The 24,781-nt window shown below is 34.6% G+C and overlaps 2 protein-coding genes across 3 annotated transcripts; one reads left to right on the top strand and one right to left on the bottom strand.

Moving 5' to 3' along the window:
• Positions 1 to 5: 5 nt before the first annotated feature.
• Positions 6 to 6,858, bottom strand: LOC110800356 (SNF1-related protein kinase catalytic subunit alpha KIN10). 2 transcript variants are annotated; one of them, XM_056831147.1, is made up of 6 exons: positions 6,341 to 6,858; positions 1,974 to 2,210; positions 1,392 to 1,576; positions 1,100 to 1,282; positions 762 to 893; positions 6 to 383 (listed from the first exon to the last, which is right to left on the bottom strand). In XM_056831147.1, the coding sequence occupies exons 2-6, from the start codon at positions 2,161 to 2,163 to the stop codon at positions 252 to 254; spliced, it is 822 nt and encodes a 273-aa protein (XP_056687125.1). In that variant the 5' UTR covers positions 2,164 to 2,210; positions 6,341 to 6,858; the 3' UTR covers positions 6 to 251. The 2 variants fall into 2 exon arrangements, with proteins under 2 accessions (XP_056687125.1, XP_021861361.1); XM_022005669.2 differs by having other exon boundaries at positions 1,974 to 2,167; positions 6,341 to 6,857.
• Positions 6,859 to 20,006: 13,148 nt separating this feature from the next.
• LOC110800349 (cation/H(+) symporter 13-like) lies at positions 20,007 to 23,450 on the top strand. Its single transcript, XM_056831820.1, has 3 exons — positions 20,007 to 20,470; positions 20,788 to 21,783; positions 21,877 to 23,450. Exons 1-3 carry the CDS (start codon positions 20,228 to 20,230, stop codon positions 23,101 to 23,103), a joined length of 2,466 nt encoding a protein of 821 aa, XP_056687798.1. The 5' UTR covers positions 20,007 to 20,227; the 3' UTR covers positions 23,104 to 23,450.
• Positions 23,451 to 24,781: the final 1,331 nt, after the last annotated feature.

Raw genomic sequence — 24,781 nt, 5'->3', positions numbered from 1 at the left:
ACGCGTACACTAATCATATCGCTGATATTTACTATGAATAATTATCCATTAAATACATAGGTTTTTCATAGTACATACACAGGGATAGAGTGCCCATAAATAAAAAGGATATAAGCCGAGATAATGTTCAAACTTCAAACAACAACCACGACGAAGATCAGATGGAACATTGCTATATCCAAACATATATTATTTCTCCTTGTACATTGAATGAATATAGAGGAGTCTCATCAGCATAAGTACTTAGGCAGCTAAGCTTGAAACCACGGATGTTGAGTAATCTCTGCGATAGTTAATCGCTTCTGAGGGTTAACATTAAGCATCCCGGAAATCAGCTTTTTAACCTCAGATGACATGTTATCGTGAAATCTAAAACGCCCCCTCTGAACAAACAAACAAACAAACAAACAAACAAACAAACAACGAATTAAGTATAAATTATTAGAGATCTCACGTATAGTAGTAAAATAGTGAAATACATTTCCCCCCTGAGAATCATTGATTTCTATGGCAGGAAATCTTTCATTTCATTTCCTGCATTTTTAACTGAAAACCTATAGCAAAGGAAAAATTTACAAGTCCAAAGATTCTAGATTTAACAAGAAATTATGGACGTCGTTCCCTCTCCCACCCACCCCTGCACTTACAATAGGCCAAGTAAGGAAAAAAGAAACAAAACTCGGATGAATTGAAGCAAGAACTAATTCCTAATATACAACTTCGGCAAGGTTATTATTATATCAAGCCAAAATTACAATTACCTTTATTTTGCTGAAAAGGATAGCAGGATCTGCAGCTTCAAACGGATATTCACCAGTGATAACAGCATACAAAATTACGCCGCAGCTCCATACATCTACTTGAGGTCCATGATATGTTTCTCCTGATAAAACCTAAATTGAAGAAGTTGAGGTATTCCCATCAGTAAACACAAACATTCAATACGATTATAAAAACAGTTACAACGTATAAGGTTCTGCAGGCAGTGTTTGGGAAATGTTGAACACGCATACATACTAAAACGAAAAATGCACGCAACTTCCAATTAACAGTAAATTTTACATTCAGACATATTCTAGTACAAGAAAGTCATTCAAACCTCTGGAGCAGCATAATGTGGGCTTCCACAGCCTCGTTCCAGCATATAATCATCATTCATTATGGCACTTAAGCCAAAATCAGATAACTTCAGATTGAGAGTTTCATCTAAAAGCAAGTTCTCAAGCTTCAGGTCGCGATGTGCAACCATCATCCCATGGCAGTACTCCACACCTAATATCAACTGAGTCCAAATAAAAGAGAATCAAACCATTTACTAGTATCTAAAAATGAAAAATACTGAAGAATGTGCCCATTAAGAAGATAAAATCTATGTGCAATCTAATACCTACCTGCCGGAAAAATGGACGTGCTTCATCCTCTGGCAACTTCACCCTCACAGAAACATAATCAAAGAAATCCCCTTTCGAGGCATGCTCCATCACTAGACATGTATAATTTTGAGTGTATACAACATCATACAGTTGAATTACATTTGGGTTTGCTAGTCGTTTCAGTATTGTGATTTCTCGTTCAACTACAAGGTGAAAGTACAGAATCTCAGAAAAAAATAGCAGCTCAGTCTCTTAACCCCCTAACGGAGTGATGTAACAAATTTCTACCCTGATGATAACATAGTCGAAACAACACATAACTAAGTCAATGACAAATGTTACAGGGCAACAAAACCTTAATGTAAAACCACCTGTTTCTACAATCAAAGTAACGAGGGACACAAAGGAGTTCTGTAATTTCATCAAAGACAACCATATATCTCAATCTGTATGCTAGTACTACGTATGTAACGGGACAGAAAAACGGTTTTCTCGTGTAGAAGCAATCCCAAGCATATATAAGAGGCGAAACAATTGACTTCCTGTATTTTGGCAATAAGTTAAACAAACACAGCATTAATACAACATAATCAACATCACCTATATCATATGACATGTTTGCCCCGATATCTTCCAAGGATATGATCTTAATGGCTACTGAACATCCAGTCGTCCCATGAGTCGCTTTGTGCACTACACTGGTCGAGCCAGAGCCAATGAGTCCATCCAACTTGTAGTCGGGCAAGAGCCTAGCCAATTCATCGCCCTCCGGAAACCCTGATTTAGCCATCCTCCTATCATGTCAGGTTACACATATCCATAAGTTAAATCATATATCTGTATCAAAATAAGAGCAATTAATAAGATTATATAGGCAAATTAAAGATTTTTCATAAATTAGATCTCAAATGGCAGTAACAACTTTAACAAGTAACAAGCACTTGAAATCTTATAGTCAATCAAATAATTAATATCAGTTGTCAGTGTCACATTGCCACTGTGAAGCACAACCCACCAAAGCCTGCATCTGTTCCTACAAATTTGGTATTCAACACAACTTTTTTTATCTTTTTGTTTTTGACACCGGCTTAATCACACATTAATCATAAAGAGTCTACAAAGAGTTTACAAAGTACAACAACAACAAACTAACAACATAAGCTTCGAGGGCCCTTCCAAACCCTTACACAGACGAACTTTTTGTTATTTATCATTGCCTACAAAATCCCACAAAATATTGTAAGAGAATTTTTTTTAATTTTTTATTTAACTAGAATAAAATATTTTAATTGTACCCTTCTTGAATTCCAGTTTTTTCTGGACCTATAACATATATCATGAATTCATGATTTGCATGTTTCCATAACATATACAGCACAACCACGTTACATTAGATGTTCCCCTCGAGAGTAGAATCTTCCGATATTCATATTTCCTCGCCATTATTAAAAAAAAATTAGCATAGCCACATTCACTATAATCTAAAAAATAAAACTGGATCATTTCTTGACAATTTTGATAACTTTTTTAAGGGAAATCTAGATTTAAATATTAATTTAAAAAAATCGAATATTGTGTATTCCAACAACAACAACAACAACAACAACAACAAAAATTTAGACAGTCTTTTGGGATAAGAAATTTAGGGGAAATTTGAGTAAGAAGCAAACCTAAAGGTTAACTAAGAATTGAAAAATCAAAGAACAAATTTGAAGAAATGAAGAAGGGCAGAAGAAAATTTGATGAGATAATCCAAAGATTTGGAGGTGCTATATATAACCACACATCATAGTCTACAAGACTGCATTCAGTAGAAGGAGCTTTAGAAATGGAACATATCCCATAAAATGGAAACAATTCTAAATTTTCTAAAATTATTTTTAAAATTAAATTTAATGAGATTAGAAGAAGAGAGAAAAGTGTGACGATGCATTGATGATACTCCATTACAATTTTAATTATTATTAAAATTATTGAAATTAGAAGAAGAGAAAAGATAACTTTAATAAAAAGTCAGATTTTGATAACTTTTAACATGTTTTGATTAACTTTTTTATGTTATGAAGTAATTTTGACGGGTAAATTTTTTAAAAGAGTTATATGGTCACCATTATATATCATGAGTGATAAGTGACTTTTATTATAGAAAACGAATTCATCACCAAAAAAATAATTGAATATTGGGATAACTTTTAAGCATTTGAGTTAACTTTACAATTGTCTTACAATATTTGTTGTACATCCGCCTTTATTAAGGGTTTGTGTAAATTTAATTAAAAGTAATTTTGTAAGTATTGTTTAGGAAAGATATCCATTTTGCAAATTTAATTACCTTATGTGTGAAATGGTTCTCAAAAACCAAGTTTAGACAAGTAAAATAATCCAATATTAACGTCAAAAAAAATCCCAATATGATTTTCATCCGATAATGTATGATCCGATTGGATTACAGAGTATTTTTAAAGTAAAATCAATTCATTTACAATCATATGTACTTGTATCAGTTTCTTTATTGGGATAATATCTCAATTCGTACTAATTTAGGAGTATTGTTATCAATTAAACTAATGTTGTTAACTTTGAATTGTTATGAGAAATAAATCCAAAAAGTTGATATTATTCTATTATTTAATGGAAAATTCTAATTATTTTAAGAAAACAATCTCCGGATTTGGAAGTAAATCAAATACTTCAAAATCACTTCAACAAGTTTGAAATAAATTTGATTTGTGTCCAAATTAGGAGTATAAGTGTCTAAGTGGACTGGAAAAAGTTCAATCCAATACAATCGAAGGTTGTTGGACATGAACCGATTACCCCAAAGCATTCCACGTCTAGTTCTACCCTAAACTCAATATTCTAAAGACCCGAAAATAAACCATAGTCAGTAGTTCTCACCAATAAATGCAAACTGAACTACACTCCTGCACTCCATCAATTCCACGCAGCATTCCAGCCGCACATAAAGGAAAAAAGGAGTTCAAGCACCTCAGCGCCACAAACCTCAACCAGTTTATTACCTAATTCTCTCTCACCCCACGAAACATAACCTGAAGTGGTGCATGGTACAATGGCACGCTTTTAGAGTAATAAATTGTGTTCCCCTACCTATTCCACATACCAAAGTGTACTGCAACTTAGACTACATCTGGATAAGAAGAAATGGAGGGGAAGGGACAGGGAGAGAAAGAAGTCCCTTGTTTGGATAAGGGTTTGGGAGAAGGAAGGGAATGCAGAGGGAGGAATCCATTTTTCTCCCTTTTTAATAAATATCATCCTTCCAAAATTGGAGAAATTTGGAGGGAAGTGGAGCTCCACCTTTCTCTCCCTTTGTTTTCCTTCCCCTTCCTTTCTTTTCTATCTTCTTATTCAAAGTGCCAGCTAACGTTGATCTCAAATGTAGGTCTTCTTGTTGCTCGAAAGAAGAAAAAAATTATATGAAAAGAAGAAACCTAAGATACACAAAACCTCCTCAGGATCACCAATTACCAGAGTACACAACTGGACTGACATCAAGATGGCAATATCTCCTTCAAAAACCAATATTCCGTTGAAAATTGAAATTAAGCACTTCTTTCCATTACATGGGTTTTATAAAATGATCTGTTAAAATAAATACATGACATAATTCACAAACTACTCGGATATAGCAAGGAAGACAAGGTACATCAAACAACCAGGATCAAGGCAAGACCTATAGTCTGGAAGAGGGAACCTGGAAAAGTACGTAGTTCTTTCATTCGTTTAAATGCTCTTAATTGCAAAAAATGTGGTAAAAGTTTAAGTGATTTATAGGGAATTAATTGTTCTATGTCTAGACAACAATTATAAAAGAAAATGTATATACATAATTTGATTTGAAATACTCCGTATTTGTTTCAAATTCGTATCATAAAAGAACATAAACCAAAACCAAAATATAGTTTATTGAATACTCGTGCATGTAGAACTTCGGGGAGTCTGCTTAGCTAATTTATTTCTAGTAGTGACTCATGAGATATTCCATTGGATGAAACATTTTTTCACCACAGAATCTTTGGTTTCTACATTTGTTACAGTCCTTTTGAACATAGTTCCTCCTATTGCTTATGGCTCCCAGGTAAATTTCAGGCATCTTCCACCTTTCCACCGTTCTTAACATGTTTCAAGGTTAAAGACACTTTTTGACCATTGTAGCGCTCTATGATGCAGGATAATGTTCTTCAGTTAAAAATTTAAATAATACTGAATTTCTCATACACTGAAGTAAACAACTCAGTTATAGGCCTAACAACGATTTTTGTTAAATCTTTGACTTTTGTGCATAAAGTCTCTAAATAGTTAGCTAGGTAGATACTCTTTTCTCCTTTCAGATTTTTATATAAATAGTAAGTAGGTTCGGTTCATTCGTGTTGTAATAAGCATTGTCTCGAACACATTGTACTCAAATTTTCTACTCAATAACAATTACCTCCAGGTTGATGATGACAGCAATGAGGGTTTAGGAAATTCTCATAGCAAGAACCTAACAACCATTAGTCCATTACATACAGCTGATACACATTAACTCGAAACCTAACAGATGACAAGATGCCAGCAGGATTTTACAAGCTAATACAATTCTAAAGCATGAAAGGCAATACTGATTATCAATTTGAAGTTATGCAAATCATGTTTAAACAACTGGCCTAGTACAAGTCCCTAAATCAACTGTCAACGTCTTAAAACCAGACTAATCTTTAGTTTCCATAACAATCTTCTACAATAACTAACAATGTGTCAGCATTCAATCCTGCTTCATTTAACCACAAATATTGATCAAGGTCAATACCATCAACAACACTACATGCAATTTAAAACATCGAAACACGAAGTGACAAACTCGAATGCTTAATCTAGGTTGGAAAATCACATTTCCCATCATCATCAAAATTAATGAAACTATAGGCCCAAAAAATAGATAAAAAATGAAAAGAAATTAAATAAACCTGAGCCGGTGTGAGTCCTTTTGATTGGTGAGACTTAACAAGCTGATCACATTGTTGTTTGATTTTTCTCAAAGTAGCACTGGGGATGATGTAAATGGGTATAAACACACAAAATCTTCCTCATTTATCAAACCTAAACCCTAATTTTTTCTCTCCTCCCCTCCACCAGAAAAGCAATTCGCCTACGTCTTCTTACCCTTTCTCTTGTTCTTCCTCTTAATTTCATCTTCCTCGCCCGAATACCCGAATTGGATCCGAAACGACAGGCGAAAACAGAGCACCCCATTTGAGGGAAATAGAAGGTAAGACCTCCAAAAGGATTGATTGAGGCAATGTGATCGAATTCAATTGATAGGCATTTTAGGTTTTATCTGAAATTATAGAGAGAGAGAGAGAGCTTGAGGGTTGAAATGGAGGTTTGAGATTGTGGGTCAATTTCTTCCTTTGGTCTTGAAGATGGAGAAAAGGAGAAAGATGATAGCAACAACAGTAATTCATGTCACTGCCCTTTCAGTTTTTGGATTTTTTGGTTTATAAGCCATATATTTTATATTGAATCACAAACTAAAAAATAATCATAATTATAGTAATTAGGTTAATTTTGAAAATTGGTAATAAAAAATTGGATTCTACTTTGTTATGATTTTCATATTTTGGATTTTAGTTTTGTAAAAAATAGAAAACTGAAATAAAAAACGACACTGAACGGACCCTAAACAATTACGTTGATTAACGAAACTCGTCAATCAAGTGGCAGCACTGCAATTTGAAGGAGAAATAAGGGTAAATAGGCAAAATCTGGAAAATATGCTCGTAATCTAATCAACTGAGCAAGTAGTTTCGCAAACGCCAGCGAGTTGATAACAAGGATATATATGTGACCATTTACTAGATGCGTCAATTAAAATCATAAAATATCTAAATGTACTACACGGTGGGTGAATCAGCCCACAAATATCTCCTACATTCCAGAAAATTGATAGGTTCAAAATTTATTTTGGCTGGTGAAGGTCGTATTATCAACTTGCCTTGTAAGCAAGAAGCGCATGAGAAATCATTAGGAAAAATTATCTGGTTCTTCGATGAATGTCCACATGAACTTGAATTGTTTTTCGCATCATTATTGAACCGGGGTGGCCCAACCGGTCATGCCAAATAGTGAAATTATTTACTTCTGGTTTACTGTAGCATATGTTTCAATTGTATTGATTTTAGTGTATTACAAACCAGTGGAGGATGCAGGTAATTTCTCTAGAATATGCTTAGTGCCTTGGGTAATATTCGTGATGCCAAGGTATTCAACATTTTCCTTCACTTGTTGTCTCAACGTGATATTCATTATGGCGAATATCTTTAAAACTCAATAAATTTCTTTGAGACTTGGGAGAATATAATGCATCAAAGATTTCAAATTTCGTTTCCTTAGGCAATAATATATTTTCTCTTTCGGAGCCTTCAATTCTCTTTGTACTACCTGATAAGGTACTCATACTAGTTTCTTTCATTGTCAAATGAGAAAAATATCTCTTGGTTTTCAGTATGGTATGAGTAGTTGCACTGTCGGTTAGGCATAAATTTTCACCATTAATTGCTAACTAAACTTGAGAGGTATACATGTTCTTCAAATAGATGAAAAAAAAAATATATATGAATAACTTAACAATCGAAATTTAACAATGTCATATAAAATCATAGTTCGAACAAATAAAATTCAAAATTAAATAACATTAATTCATGGAAACAAAGTTCATTCTTTAAATGACCATAATCGAATCTAAGGATTAATTATTCCCTTCGGGGGAGGTCAAAAAATCAGCAACTTCTAGGTGAGTTGTATTGCCACATTAAAAGTCACCTTCGTCATCTTCATACACAAGATTTGTTTCTACTTTCTTTCCTTTTTGCTTCATTGATTGTTGATAGAGCTCAACCAAGTGTTTTGGTGTATGACATGTATGAGACCAATGACCTTTTCCTCCACATCGCTAACATACATTGGTCACATTCTCACTTTTATCTTTCTCTTGTTTGTTACCATCTTTATTGTAACAACCCAGAAATTTAACTATATAAATATAAGAAAGAAAAGTATTTATTAAAAAGGACGGTGGCGGAAACACCGTCTTCTGGGAATGTCACTATCAAAACAAATGGTTTAACTATGTGAATAATTAAAAGAAATAAGGAATTTAAAGAGAACTATACAACTAAAGTTCCTAATTCATTTAAACTCGCACCACAACTCGAGCCCAAAGTCCAAAAGAAAGCCCAACATCATTCACATGAAATATTGAACAACAATCCACAATCAGTGGGGAGCAACTAGCAGCTCTCCCAGTCCAAGGTTTACTAAACAAATATAATCAATAAGAATAATAGAATAAAATAAACAGGGACAAATAGTAAACAAGGACAAATGCATATACTCACAATAACATGACTCTTAAGATATTCATACCTATAATCATTGAGATAAATATCATGAAAAGAGAAAATTTACTATTCATAAGAATACATAGTTAAACTAGTCTAAAAATAAACGCATTAAGTAGAGGTAAGAACAAGCGCCTGTAAATTCACAGTTTACATCGTAATGGAGTAAAGTTAGGGATACGCCCTTCGGACCATGCCGTCCTAGTCTAAGTATGGCCACACTCTCAAACCTAGCTCACAGATCATGCCACCCGTGAGTAAACCCATTGGATCATGCCGTCCAGGGGTAAATTCTAGAATTTGAGCGACAACTCTAACCAAACGAACTCCGGATCATGCTACCCGAGAGTAACCCATTGGACCATGCCGTCCAGGGGTAAATTCTAGAATTTGAGCGACAACTTTAACCAAACGAACTCTAGATCATGCTATCCGAGAGTAACCCATTGGACCATGCCGTCCGGGCTTGGCGTGCTCATTTCCGGGGACCATGCCGTCCCTACGGAGATCTTAACCTCTAGAAAACAATTAAATTAAATAAATCGATAGATTCAAAAAATCATATAAGAAACCCAACTTTGAAAATTTGGAGTAACCTTAGTCTTAAAGTAACGAGTTAAACTCCGAGATTCCATTTCCCATATTAAAAAATTCAAATAAGCGAATCGATCATTCATTAGAAAATCGGGACCATGCTGTCCCTACGGATAGGTATCGGTGTCTCACAAGATCATAATGTAACAATTTCATAAGAGTTTAAAATAGTAAGACATACTTAGTAATCATATTCCAACATACTAGTACAAATAAAAGATATTCCTAATAGAAATTCCTAAAACAAGTCAACAGCATAGTAGCAAGTCAGCGCGCATGAGCAACAATAAAAATCGTCATTAAGCATACTAGTAATAAAACCAAAACCACATGCATATACTCTGTTTTACTCCAACGCCATCTCACGCCCTCAAGCACACCGATCAACACACACGCGATAATCATGTAGCCCACAGTTACTAGCACTGAACCCCGACTCATGCAACACACGCTACAATGCAATCATATACTATACTCATAGGAAGCAATACCATGCCATCAGCCATCCCTAATTCCGCCTCAACATAAACCCAACATAAAATCCACAGGAAGGTAAAACAAGCTCGATTCAAGACGATAAATCCCAGATCATATAAACAATACATGGGACTATATAATACAAGACAACCTAAGCATGATACTAAAATCATATAATTGTATATATAACGTACATTTTATCCTAATTTGAAGACTTTGATAATCATTTCAGCAAGAAAGAGTTAAGCAACCAGCATTTGTTTCATATATTTGATTTCTCAGAATTGTGTGCTACAATTACAAGTGTTCCCTTATATAGTGGATACACCCAAAACTAGGTTAACTATCAACCAATAAAAAACTTACACTAGTCCCTAGAAAGATATCCTAGAAAAGACAGCTAATCACAAGATGCCAAACTGTCATAAATGATCACATGATCCTAGGTTGATTGCTGGCTGCTTGCTTGATTTGTTGCTTCTGTTTTGGGCCTTTTACTTGGACTGATGGCCTCATTTAACACTCCCCCTCAAGCTTAGAGTGAGGAGGATCGAACTCCAAGCTTGGATAGAAGATGATGATGCTAAGATGTAGGCAACAACTTAGTAAAGACATCTGCAACTTGTTCAGAAGAAGTAACATAACATGGACTAATGATCCCTTCAACCGTCTTCTCTCTGATGAAATGACCGTCAATGTCCACATGTTTAGTACGCTTATGGTGTACTGGATTTGCTACAATAGCAAGAGCTGCTTGGTTATCACACATAACTGGTGTAGTTCCCATGTTTTTGAAGCCAATATCCTGTAAGAGTTGTTGTAGCCACATAACTTCACAGACTGTTAAGGCCATGGATCTGTATTCAGCTTCAGCACTACTTCTGGATACAACACTTTGTCTTTTGAAATTCCAAGATATAGGAGATTGACCCAACAGGATACAGAAACCTGAAGTTGATCTCCTTGTAGTTTGACACCCAGCCCAGTCACTATCACAAAATGCAGTTAGGTGTGCATTGGATTTGCTAGCAAGTAGTATCCCTTGTCCAGATGCCCCTGAGAGATATCTAAGTACCCTTTTTGCTGTTTGAAGATGAGCAGAGGTAGGAGCATGCATGAACTTGCTGAGCACATGCACTGTGTATGCAATGTCAGGTCTGGTGATTGTAAGATAAATGAGTTTTCCAACCAACTGTTAATACAATTCAGGATGAGGAAGAGGGTCACCAACATCAGCAGCAAGTTTTTGATGACTATCCATAGGTAACTTCAGAGCTTTGCAGTGAGTCAATCCATATTCTTGTAAAAGATCAAGAATATATTTCTTTTGTGACAGAAATATTCCATCTTCTGTTCTGTCAACTTCTATTCCTAGAAAGTATCTCAGCTCACCCATGTCCTTCATGTGAAACTGACTTGATAAAAATGTTTTTGCTGCATTGATTTCAGTCAAATTGTTTCCTGCAACAATCAGGTCATCCACATAGACAAGTATGACTGTAAAGTGTGATCCTGCATCTTTAGTAAACATTGAGTAGTCAGATTTTGATTGAGTGAAACCATATGATTTCAAAGCTGAACTCAGTTTGGCAAACCACTGCCTAGGTGCCTGTTTGAGTCCATATAGAGACTTGAGAAGTTTACAAACTTTTCTTGTTCTTGGTGATTCTGTCAACAACTCCCCCTCTTTTCTCACTTGGATTCTGCTTCCTGTTCCAACATATCCTGGTGGCATCTTCATGTACACAGTCTCCTGTAAATCACCATGCAAAAAGGCATTTTTAACATCCATTTGTTGCACATACCAATTTTCAATAGATGCCACAACAAGTAAAGATCTAACAGTGGTCATTTTTGCCACTGGAGCAAAAGTTTCCTCATAGTCAATGCCATAGGTCTGCCTATTTCCAAGGGCAACAAGTCTAGACTTGTGTTTGTCAAGGTTTCCATTCTTGTCATACTTAGTTCTGTACACCCATTTTGATCCTATGGCTGTTTTACCAGGTGGCAAGTCAGTTATTTCCCATGTTTGATTTTCTTCAAGAGCATCAAGCTCCTCATTCATGGCTTATACCCAGTTGTGGTTTTTTGTGGCTTCTTTGAAGTGAGTTGGGTCAGGATTCTTTGTGATTTTGGCTAGAAAGCAGAAGAATTGAGGAGTGAGGTTAGCAGTGGTGGTTTTCTGAATTTGGTGAGGTTGGAATACAAAAACATTATTGGATGTGTGGTAGTCTTTATGCCAGGAGGGAGTTTTGTGTGGTCTTGAGGATTTTCTGGTGGTAGGTTGTGTTTGAGGGTCAGGTTGAGGTAACACTTCAGTCTCACTTTGTTCAGATTCTTCCTCTCTTTCAGACAACTCTTCTCCAGTATCAGTATCTTCACAGTTTCCAGAGGCAATTTGTGAAGTTTTCTCACTAGGGACATGATTGTAGGATGCACTGTGAGGTTTGAACAACTTATATGGGATTATATTTTCATAGAATCTGACATCCCTACTTACAAAGTGCACATTAGTTTGCAAGTTTAGAAGTTTGTAGCCTTTTTGTGTGTGAGGGTATCCAAGAAAAACACATGGTACACCTCTTTCACTGAATTTATCAACAACTCTACTTGGATTACTTGCCATAGCTAAACAACCAAAGACTTTCATATGAGAATATTTAGGTTCAATTTTGTGCAATACCTCAAATGGTGACTTGTGGTTGAGAAGTGGTATAGGCAACCTGTTGGTAATGTACACAGCAGCAAGCACACATTCACCCCAAAACTGCAGTGGCAAACCAGCTTGAAACCTTAGAGACCTAGCCATCTCAAGTATATTCCTGTGTTTTCTCTCCACCCTTCCATTCTGCTGTGCTCTATTCACACAAGATGTCTGATGTATAATTTCAAGTTTTGAGAAGAAAGGTCTGCATTTGTCATCATCAAATTCCAAGGCATTATCTGATCTCAACACCTTTATGTACTTGTCAAACTGATTTTTGCACATATTGGAAAACATTTCAATGGCTTCAAATGCATCTGATTTGTGTTTGAGCAAATGAACCCAAGTAGTTCTGGAATGATCATCCACAACAGTGAGAAAATATCTGTGATTTCCCTTTGTACAGACTTTGTAGGGACCCCAAATGTCAATGTGAACAAGATCAAACACTTCCTTAGCCCTGTTATTGCTCACAGTGTAAGGAAGCTTAGTGAACTTGGCAAGAGGACAGGTTAGGCAGGTGTCAAACTTCATCCTGTTAAACCCTTTCAAATTGTTTATCTTCTGAATTTCACAATTGGTGCATGTCCCAAACTCTGGTGCCACAGTGTTGTTTCTTTCAACACAGGCGCATCACTCACCAGTGAGGGGATTTTCATGCTCTCTACTGTATTTGCACTTCTTTTTCCTTCTTTTTCTTCTTTGACTTTCTTCTTGAGTTCTTCTAAAACAGTCTCCATGGGTTCATTCTCCAGATAGTAAAGACCATTCACTGCTGTCCCAACTCCTCTTATTGTCTGATTGTGTATGTCTTGAATCAGACAATAGGTGGAGTAAAAATCTACTTTGCACCCATTGTCTTGAGCCAATTTCTGAACTGAGAGCAGATTATGTTTGAATTCTGGCACATACAACACATTCTTGAGTTGCATATCATTTTTCAGACACACCAATCCACTGTGTGATATTGTGGAAGTCTGACCAGTAGGCAGATTGATTTGAGCCTCATTTCCCATTCTTACAGCTTTGGTCAGATTCTCAAGAATTCCAGTCATATGATCTGATGCTCCTGAATCTATTATCCATTCATTTCTTATTGTCCCTGCATAATGACAATTCACCATACATGCATAACTGGCATCTATTTCTTCATCTGTAATTGATCCTCCATTTTCATTTTTCTGTGAAGGAAGTGGAAGCAGCTTCATGAGAGCTTCAAGTTGTTGAGCTGAGAAGGGTGAGTTTACTGATTGTGAGCTAGATTCACTAGATCCTTGTGCCTGTGCAGCCATTCTTCCACCTCTTCCATTTCTGCCTCCACCTCTTGTCCATTTTCCACCTCTTGCATTGTATGGACTGAACACCTTTCCTTTTCCTTTTTGATCTCCTTGACCTCTGGGATGCCAACTAGGGTATCCTACTACAGTCCAACATTTCTCCTTGAGATGACCTCCCTTACCACAAGCTAAGCAATTTGTGTCTATTCCTTTGCTAAACATAGCAGTAACCTTAGTGTCCTCTTTCATAGGTCTAAGGACTTCTCTCTGTGACTCTTCCTGTTGTAAAATACTGCATGTTATCTCAACAGAGGGTAATGTAGACATCATCAATATATTGCTTCTTTGAGGTCCAAACACTTCATCCAGTCCATTCAAGAACTGGAACAACTTTTGTTCCTCTTGTTGCTGATTCAAAGCCTGTATGAATGCATTGATTTCTGTTGTAAGGCTAGTAATTGGTGGAAGAGAGTTCAGATTCTCTAACTCTTGCCACAGTGTTCTCATTTCAGTATAGTATTCAGAAATCAGTTTTCCTTTCTGTTTTGTTTCATATATTTCTTTGTTCAACTTATATTTTCTTGACCCATTTGTCACAGTATATGTTTGTTGCAATTGTTCCCAGATCTGCTCACAGCTATTCACAAACATGACAGACTTTTTTATGGATTCAGACACATTTGCTATTATCCAAGATATAACCATGCTATTGCAAGTATCCCGAGCTTCCTGCTTTACTTCATCTAACAAATCCTAACTTTCTTTTAGAAGCTAGACTGATTTCCATAAACCTTTGCCAAGATCTAAAGTTTGCTGACCCTACTAGTTTTTCTACAACAATAGCACTGCTTCCATCAGAAGGATGCAGATACAAGGGACTACTTGGTTCTATTTTAACCATTTTAGGCTAATGAAATCAGCAGTTCAAAACACAATGCTTTATAAATAAAGAATAGATTTTTATACTAGTTACTCTATGTACCATGTTGAAATAACAAGAACAGTAAGAGAATTGAAAGAGCTGATTTAGTCGAACCTGGCTCTGATACCATGAAGACTTTGATAATCATTTCAGCAAGAAAGAGTTAAGCAACCAGCATTTGTTTCATATATTTGATTTATGAGAATTGTGTGCTACAATTACAAGTGTTCCCTTATATAGTGGATACACCCAAAACTAGGTTAACTATCAACCAATAAAAAACTTACACTAGTCCCTAGAAAGATATCCTAGAAAAGACAGCTAATCACAAGATGACAAACTGTCATAAATGATCACATGATCCTACGTTGATTGCTGGCTGCTTGCTTGATTTGTTGCTTCTGTTTTGGGCCTTTTACTTGGACTGATGGCCTCATTTAACATAATCCTCCTATCAAAAACATTTATAAGATCAACCTAAAACTAGGGGACACCGCTAGTTACCTCGATCTTCATGGGATATTGAAATCATCGTTCTCGCATCCTTGTAAGGAACTTCATCAAAAGAAACCCGGGACGAAAACTATGGTACATTGCATCATGCTACTGCTCATAGGAGTAATAAGAAAAGAAAGGGAAAGAGATCATTTGTAAAATATGCTTGATGTTGTCGAATGGAGCAATAGAAAGTTGAAAATATAGAACCCAAAAGGTATTATGGCTGGGTAAGAGAAGAGGAATATAAAACGAAGTGTTAAGAAGCAAATGAATTATCAAGAGCTTAAAGTGTCTCAAATGAAATCAAACGGCACAAGGTTCAATCGTTAGTTATCCATTATGATGGAGGAAATAGGTTTCTATGCATCTACTTAAATGAATAAAATGAATGTAACCGTCCAACATTTAATGGGATAATAAGCTATACGATAATCTAATATATATTATAAATATAAAGGAGGCATATTTGCTGAAATATTAGAGCGCCACCTAAGATATATTACTATTGATTTCGGCCAATGAAAAATAAGATTTCTAATTTATTTTTGAATTAAAAAAATCAATTGCCACGTAGATAATTAATTAGGTGTCACGTAGATGTTTTAATTAATTAATTACTAATATATACAACTCCATCTAAAATCAAACACTCTAATAATATAATTAAAAAATAAATCCAAAATAAAATTCATCCAAAACCAAACACTAATCTAAAATAAAATAAATAAGATTCAATTTAAAATCAATCATTAATCCAATATTAGAGCGCCACGTAGGAAATCCAATGGTTTCTGCCGAAAAATAAGATTTCAAAATTAATTTTGAATTAAAAAAAAGGTCGAGTGCCACGTAGATAAATAATTAAGTGTCACGTTGATATTTTTATTAATTAATTTTTAACATTACGCATATACAATTTCATCCAAAAACAAACACTCTCATAATTTATTTATTTTAAAAAGCTAAAATGAAATTTAATGCAAAATCAAAAACTAATCTAATCTAATATATAAAATTGGTATGTATATACATATGAGTTTTATTTAAAAGTAACAATTTAATAGAATCCATGCATCGCACGGGCTAAAATCTAGTAATGGAAATAAGTATGGAAACTAAATGTAAACAACTTACATAATGTAGTTTAAGAAGACCGTCTAATAATTATAATCATTCTAGGATTGGTCCGAAAATACATAGCTTAACTAATGCAAAACGACAATAATAAAATCGGTCATGAAATAGATGTTTAAAAAGCGTAAATGACAATATAAAAATAGGTATCGAAATTACGTATAAACAATCTAGTTGTATTAACAAATATTTTTAACCATATAATATAAAATCATATTTATAAAGGACAAAAAATATGGGGTGTTACATTTATTGTCCTACTTTTGGTGGGAATATGAGTTCTTAAAGGAACCACCTCAACCTAGACCATAACCGTATCCATGTCCACGTCCATGACCACGTCCGTGACCACTATTGTTGGTGTGGTGTTTGTCTTTTCCATTATGGGATGTCGCATTCACTTCAGGGAATGGAGCAGAACCAGTTGGACGTGATTCATGATTTTTCATCAATATCTCGTTATTTTTCTCAGCCACAAGGAGACAAGATATAACTTCGGAATATTTCTTAAATCCCTTTTCACGGTATTGTAGGACAACATTGTTTGCGTGAAAAGTAGAATATGTTTTCTCCAGCATTTATGCATCATTGATTTTCTCTACACATAATTTCAATTGTGAAGTAATTCTGAACATAGCTGAGTTATATTCACTTACATGCTTAAAGTCTTGTAGTCTTAAATGCAGCTAGCCATATCGAGCTTTAGGTAATATTACAGTTTTCTGGAGGTCATACCCCCTCCTTTAGATTGCTCCAAATGACTTGTGGATCTTTTACAATCAAGTACTCAATCTTAAGGCCCTCATGGAGGTGATGGCGAAGAAATATCATAGCGTTAGATTTGTTTTGACTTGTTGCTTTATTTCCTTCTTTGATTGTATCACCAAGGTATTTTGCATCTAGGTGAATTTCAACATCTAACACACAAGACCAATAGTTCTTTCCAATAATATCGAGGGCCGCACATTCAAGTTTTGTGAAATTCGACGTAGTTCACACTACATGTGAATATTACAAATTAGGACTTTCTGTTTTTGAAATAATCTATTACTATATACTAAAAGAGACACCAGAAATGACACATGTAATTTTCTGGTTAAAAATTTTCCCGCCAAAAACTCTTTCCTAAAAAGACATATCTCCTTCTTTTTTTTTTCTCTGCTTTTGTATAAATGTTTATATATGGAAAAAAATATAGAATTATGGAATATGACATTATTCGAAAATTTTGGTAATATTTTAGTCAAGCTGTTATCAATAATAGAAAATATTCTTACACAATACTTTGGTCAAATTAGCATATTAAATATATCAAATATTTTAGTCAGGTCATCATATTAAACATATAAAATATATAATACGTAGTAGGTTAAAATTGTATATCATATGATAAAATGAGTACATTCTAGATTATTAATAACGCAATAGATTTAAGGGATAAATAATTCAATTAAAATTTTTATAAAAAAGATGGTCAAATAATAATTTTCAAATATCCATGCGTGCACGGAACCTAATCTAGTTACAAATTAAGACTTAGATAATAGACATATTCAAATCAAGTTGTAATAAAAAACTATAGTTTAAAAGTAGGTAATCAATTAAGAATCATTTCTTAAAAATAATATGTCAGAGAAAAGAACTTTCGTATCACCAGATTGCCGCACTACAAAATGCATATTAAGAAATAAACAGTGATCTCGTCGCATTCAACCGAAATAAATAATAAAATCCTCACAGCTAATCAATATAAAAGAAATCCTAACACTTATAAATCTTCATACTTTGATTACTATTTATCCAATAGTGCATTTACGTGCATGTCCCTCATTTCCTTCTTTGTTTTATTCTGTCTTATTCTTAACAATAGAGCATTTACGATTTCACCCTTCCATTGCTATACAAAATGTATTGTTTTCTTTGGGTATAATTTTCTATATATTGTACATTCGAACTATCAATTAAAACGCATATGGTTTCTATTTCCCGTTACATGTAAATCCAACATATAACTTTAACATATCATTTCTAGCATTTACCATAAATTGTAAGTTCCTAGCTTTTAAGTAACATTTTTACAAAAATAATTTTGTATACCTTGAGATAGCGCACGATCCAACAACTAGCCTACAACAAAAAGCTGTTGTTGATAAACCACATTACGCAATCTAATCATGGTATTTATCAAAATTTACACAGATGTTTGGCGTTTGTTTAAAAGTAAATTATAAATCATATACGGAGTATTTGATGTTTGTTATTCACTTACTCCTAAAACGAATGAGTTTTTTTAAAAAAAGCTAATTTATGAAAGTGGGGAAGATAAACACGTGCATTACATCATGCAGTATAAGAAAACAACATGAAGTCACATATTAATTCGTGTCAAAAGTCCACTATATCATGATAATCTAAATGCAAAAGTAATCGAAAACCGTCACTAGCAACATGACATCAATTAAAATAAATAAATAGCAATAAGAATAAAGGGTGATGATAAAGGTCGCAAGTTGCGACAACATTTAGTTGTCGCAATCTTACGTGTCAGAGTTTAATTGGTACATATAGACGCCACGTAGACTATGCATCATCGAAATATTTTTACTACCAATGCAATATTTTTACTATAAAAATATGTAAATAAGGTAATCGGTATAAAGAAAGAAACAAATTAGAATATTAAGATTTTCAGACATTTTTTTGTAATATGTATAATAGGTTATACATGTTAAATATTTTAGTTTCCAATTTAAATCATGACACATAAGCATGCCATGTCATTATTGTGACACGACTTAAATGTCGCATGTTGCGACCTTTATCATTTTCGAAGAATAAATTAAACAAATTAACATGTCAAACTTAATATTTGTTATATAATAATACTTCGTAATGTTTCATGGTTAAAATCAATAGGAAGACGAAATACTTACAAGTTACATCGGCAGTATATCGGCGGTATCTTGTTTCTTGTTCGCCCAGTCGGCTAGGATTTGGTGTTGATAACATGTGGTGAATAAATAGGAGAGATGAGAGAGATAATAGTGTTGTGTGTATTATTCTATATAGTATATATATGATACAATAGTTAGGGTTTTCTTGAAGCCTTAAATATCAATATGTTGAAGGGGTATAAAGTATAATGGCATCCACATTATATTTCATACCATAAAATAATTTTTTAAAATAATTTTACATATTATTATTAGTTTTGATACATCCATAATAATGTAGCACGTGGTGTAATAAATTAATGGGTAAAATTGAATCAATTTCAGATAATTAATTTTGATTTGATTTGGTTGGTAATTAAATAAATTTTTAGGTTGGATTAATTACCGGGTCGGATTAAATATCCTCACGCATGCCTAATTTTACCTTTGAAAAATATTCTAGTTAGTCTAAAATGCCAACAATAATGTATGGGTTAGGATCTTTGTTACGTACTACGTAGTATTTGTATTTTTGAATTTGAGGTTATTAGAAAACAAAAGAAGGGGAACACCGAAGATGAAGGAGCTTCATTATTAGAGTACCCGTGCATAATTTATTATACTTAATTTTCAATGGTTGAATTATAAGTTCACTAATTATAAGGAACAAATCTAGTCCAATCTCTCATCTTTTGTTTTTTCGTTATCATATCTTTGATGCAAATTTCATCTTTATTATTTTTCTTCACCATCTTTGACTCTTTTTTCTTTGCCTCTTTCTATTTCTCTCCATCTTTCGATCTTCATTTCATATATGTATAGCAAGCCATGTTTATACGATAAATTCATGCGCGCGCACAAACACACACAGACGCGAAAGTAATAAATTTAAAAAATAAAAAATAAAAATAAAAAATGAATTTGGATGGGGATTCATATCCAAAAGAATGGTGGTCAATGGGAATGGTATTCAAGGATAGACTAATATGCCAATATCAAAGATCAGGAACTTCTAATGGTATTTGGTATGGTGAAAATCCTCTGAGTTATCCCACCCCTTTAGTTTTGATGCAAATTACCATCATTTTCTTCGTCACCCGAGCCGTCTTTTTCGTTGTTCAACCCTTGCGCCAGAGTATGACCGTCGTCCAAATTCTTGTACGTAACTCATTCTTTTTGTATCAATATAATTATCCTTACATTGTTGTCCAATATGATCCAATAATGTTACCATATACAGTATTATTAGCGCGTAGTATAGTACTATGTTGTGAGGCCAACATACGTACAATCATGTGTCACATACACACACCCATGTGGAGGTAACATATGCGTGTGACACCATCTCACGTGTCACAATTGAATGGATTTCGGGTTCATATATAATAGTACATTTTATTAAGCTGATTGAATGAGATACTACGGAGTACATTGTAAATTAATTTGTCATGGATGATTTCTGTTGTTGTTTTCAGGCAGGAATATTAATAGGTCGATCATTATTAAACTACAGCCCAACTCTAATAAACACACTATTCCCACCCCCTGGAAGATATATACTCAAGACAATTGCTGGGTTTGGATTTATGCTTCAAATGTTCATATCAGGAGTTATGATCGACATGAACCAGATTAGGAAAAGCGGACCTAAATCAATACTCATAGCCTTCTCAGGCGTACTCATGTCCCTCGTCTTAGGAGCTACCGCCTTTTTTTTAGTTCGACAACTTGTAGAACTTGACCAAAGCCTTTACACAGGCATCCGAATTTTGATCGTCTTTAATTCCTTAACCTTTTTCATGGTGACTAGCTACTACCTTCATGACCTCAAGATCATTAACTCCGAGGTGGGACGTTTAGCCTCATCCTCATCTTTGGTTATCGATATATTTGGACTCTTAACCACCACATTTGGACTCATTTGGTTAACCCCTAATCCAGATGCACCCCCTAAATTCGTATCCGCGATAAGTTTGTGTGTTTACTATTTGGTATTGTTTGGTGTCTTCCGACCCTTAGTGATGTGTGTTGTAAGGAGAACTCCTGAAGGCACTCCCATGAAACAAACTCATTTCTTGTTAATCTTAGGCATTGTAATGTTTACTTGGCATTGGGGTGAAAGAGTGGGCCAAAGATTTTCTGCTTTCTTGTTTGGGCTTTCTTTACCTCATGGGCCCCCATTGGGCTCTGCATTGGTCCAGAAGCTACAACTTTTCACTTCTGGGATACTACTACCTCTCTTCTGCACCATGGCTGGATGGAGGATTAATCTCTTCTCTTGGCAAGGCACCCCTTCATTTTGGGGTGTTGAGATCATTTTTATCCTTGGTCAACTCGGCAAGTTTTTAGGTACCGTCTTTTCCTCCATGCTTGTAGGTGTGTCTCTTGAAGACGCTGTGCCTTTGGGCTTTATCATGACTTTTAAAGGCCTCATGGAGATTGCCACTTTCGGTGTTTGGATTGATCAAGCGGTATGTTAACCTTTTATATTTTCTACTTTTTTGTGTATTATATTATATTATATTAATTACTACTAACAATTAATTAATGATTGTAATTAATAGATTTTGGATGATCGATTGTTTTCTTTGGGGATGTTGAACATTGTGCTCTTTACCGGAGTGGCATATCCACTAGTACAATGGTTGTATGATCCATCCCATAAATACAACACCGTTAGAAAGAGAAAGATAATGGGACTAAGTGATCATGGAGATCTCCAAGTGTTAGTATGCATACACAATGAAGAAAGCATCGCCGCGATTTTTAACTTGCTAGAGGTGGCTAAGTGTGACCAAATGGGTGGATCTATTTCAGTATTTGCCCTTCAACTGATACAACTTGCAGGAAGTGCAATTCCTATCCTAGCACCACTTCATGAATTCAAGAAGACAGCAAGCAACTTCAGTCTGTTTGATCACACAATCAAAGCCTTTGAACAGTTCGAGCGAGAAAGCCCTGGGAATGTAAGGGTACAACACTTTGTATCTGTCACACCTTATAAGAGTATGCACAATGACATATGTACACTTGCACATGATAAGAGAACAAACCTTATCATCGTCCCTTTTCATAAAAAATGGAGGATCGATGGGACAGTGGAGACTTCAGACCCTCAATTAAGGAGTATAAATAGAAGTGTGCTTAGAAAATCCCCTTGCTCAGTTGCAATCCTTATTGATAGAGGAACATCTGATCTGACAGGAGGAAGCTTGTATCGCGGGGCTGAAAGATGTCAAATAGTGATGATCTTTATTGGTGGGACAGATGATCATGAGGCCTTAGCTTTAGCAAGGCGTATGGCTGAGCATCCAAGTGTGAGGCTGATAGTAATATGGCTAAGAGTAAATGATTATAAGTCACAAGTATTACAAGACATGCAAGAAGATATAAGAGTAATGAGAGAATTTCATATGAAAGCAAAAGGGCATGAGAGAATTAGTGTTAGAGAAAAGGTTGTGGAAGATGGGATAGGGACAACTAAAGCACTCCTTTCAGTGCAAAATGTTGCTGATTTGTTCGTCTTAGGGAGATACCATGAAGCAGATTGTCCTGCAATTCAAGGCCTTGCAGCTTGGAGTGAAAGCCCTGAAATAGGAGCATTGGCTGATTCATTAGTTTCTTCAGATTCAAGATACTCAATATTGGTTGTACAGCAACAACCCAGAGTTGATTGGAAGATCAACTTCTCCAATAAAAGCAGAGATGATGATTCTTCTATCGGTTTCAGCATTGATAACACCTCTCCTAGAAGCACAAGTATTAGATCACGCATCAGTTTAACCAAGTAGATTATGTTATCTACCTTTCTTTTCTTTACTTTATTTAGATAGCTAAGCTAGTTCCTTTTTTTTTTATCCGAATGAACCACAAGAGGTATTACAAATTACAAATTACAAATTACAAATTACAAATAGGGGAAGGGTACTCGAACCTGCGATGGATCGTGCACAAACCCTCGGTCTTTGCGTCTAGAACAACACCCTGATGGTAGATAGTTAATAAGCTAGTTCCTTGTTCATTCTACAGAAACATCTTTACATTGGCGATTGCAATCTTGGCATAATTGTTAAAGCCTATTATATGTAAATGTAAATGTAAATGTAGTACAACTTCCAATGTGACCTTATTTGATTCACAGAGTTTTGAATTTCATATCCTCGTACAACAAGGGGACATTTGGTTCGTATAGTAGTATAGAGTTTTGAATTAGTGTGTTTCCACGATTAAATGATTCTCTGCTTCATCATAAAACTTAATATTTTATATGAAGAATGAATTACTCATCCCCAAATCGAACCAAACACATAGTATTAAGAATCAAGTTTCAAACTCATACCACCTTGATATCATTCATGATACCAATCTCATACCAATTTGCGAACCAAAAACCCCCTAAGTGTTACGGAGTATTTTGCAACAAAATAACACCATGATATCCATGGTAATGAAATTTTGTGTCAAACTTGGTGTTTTTTACCTAAACTTGCATTCTCACCTAATACAGTAATACAACTCCCCAAATGGTAATGGATGTAATGAAAATTTATTTAGAAAAAAATATGATTATGAGTGAACTAGCATTACCATGGTAATTAATATCGATTTTTATTGTCACCATTTATAGGCGGCTACCAAACGGGTCGTAGCTGTAGTTACCCGCGAAATACTAAAACAATACAACCAAAGGGCCCAACCCAACCAACTATGCCAGCCCAACAAATAGGGATAATCTAGAATAGTGTGTGCAGCGTTGACTTTTATAAGTTGAATGATCTTGATTCTTTGGTCAAGGTTGAAACTTGAAATTATGGTTAGGATTTAATTACATAGGCGTCAGAGTTGACTAGCAAACCACACAAAGAATTGATTTTGTGTGCAAAATTGTGCAATTGATCAACCTTCTCCCACGAATTGACTTTAAATATGACAAAAAAAAAAATTCACAAATGAGGCGCAAGAGATATAAAATACAAATGGGAGAGTAGAGAATCGAATCTATTATATTATACTAACACATACATTAGGATTCAGGAATAATACGTGTCACTTTCTGGTACAAGTTTTTCCCGCCAAAATAATTTTTATATTTATACTTTAAAAATTAAGATAAAAATGAAATAAAAATATATATTATTGGAGGAAAGATGAATCAATATTATTTTTTCCTTTACACTTTATTTTTGTATAATTATAACAACGATTTAAATAATATTGATGAATGGACTTCTAATGTTAGGCTACTGTTAATAATAATAATAATAATACTGATGAATACAGATGTTAACTAAAATAATAATATATACATGGTAAGTAGACTAACGTTAGAAGTCCATTTATCAAAATTGTATTGAGTTCAAACTATTTGACTAAATGCTCGGGACTTTTCAGGTTATCTATTTTCAGAAATAGTTCTCGGGTCACTCTTTTGTCATTCGGGTTTGGTTAACTATGTTAGATCGATCTACA

This window comes from Spinacia oleracea, chromosome 6 (genome assembly GCF_020520425.1).
Source record: "Spinacia oleracea cultivar Varoflay chromosome 6, BTI_SOV_V1, whole genome shotgun sequence".
In the NCBI taxonomy this organism is placed as follows: Eukaryota; Viridiplantae; Streptophyta; class Magnoliopsida; order Caryophyllales; family Amaranthaceae; genus Spinacia; species Spinacia oleracea.
The sequence above is the reverse complement of the archived record's forward strand: the minus strand, read 5'-3'. Positions and strand labels throughout refer to the sequence as shown.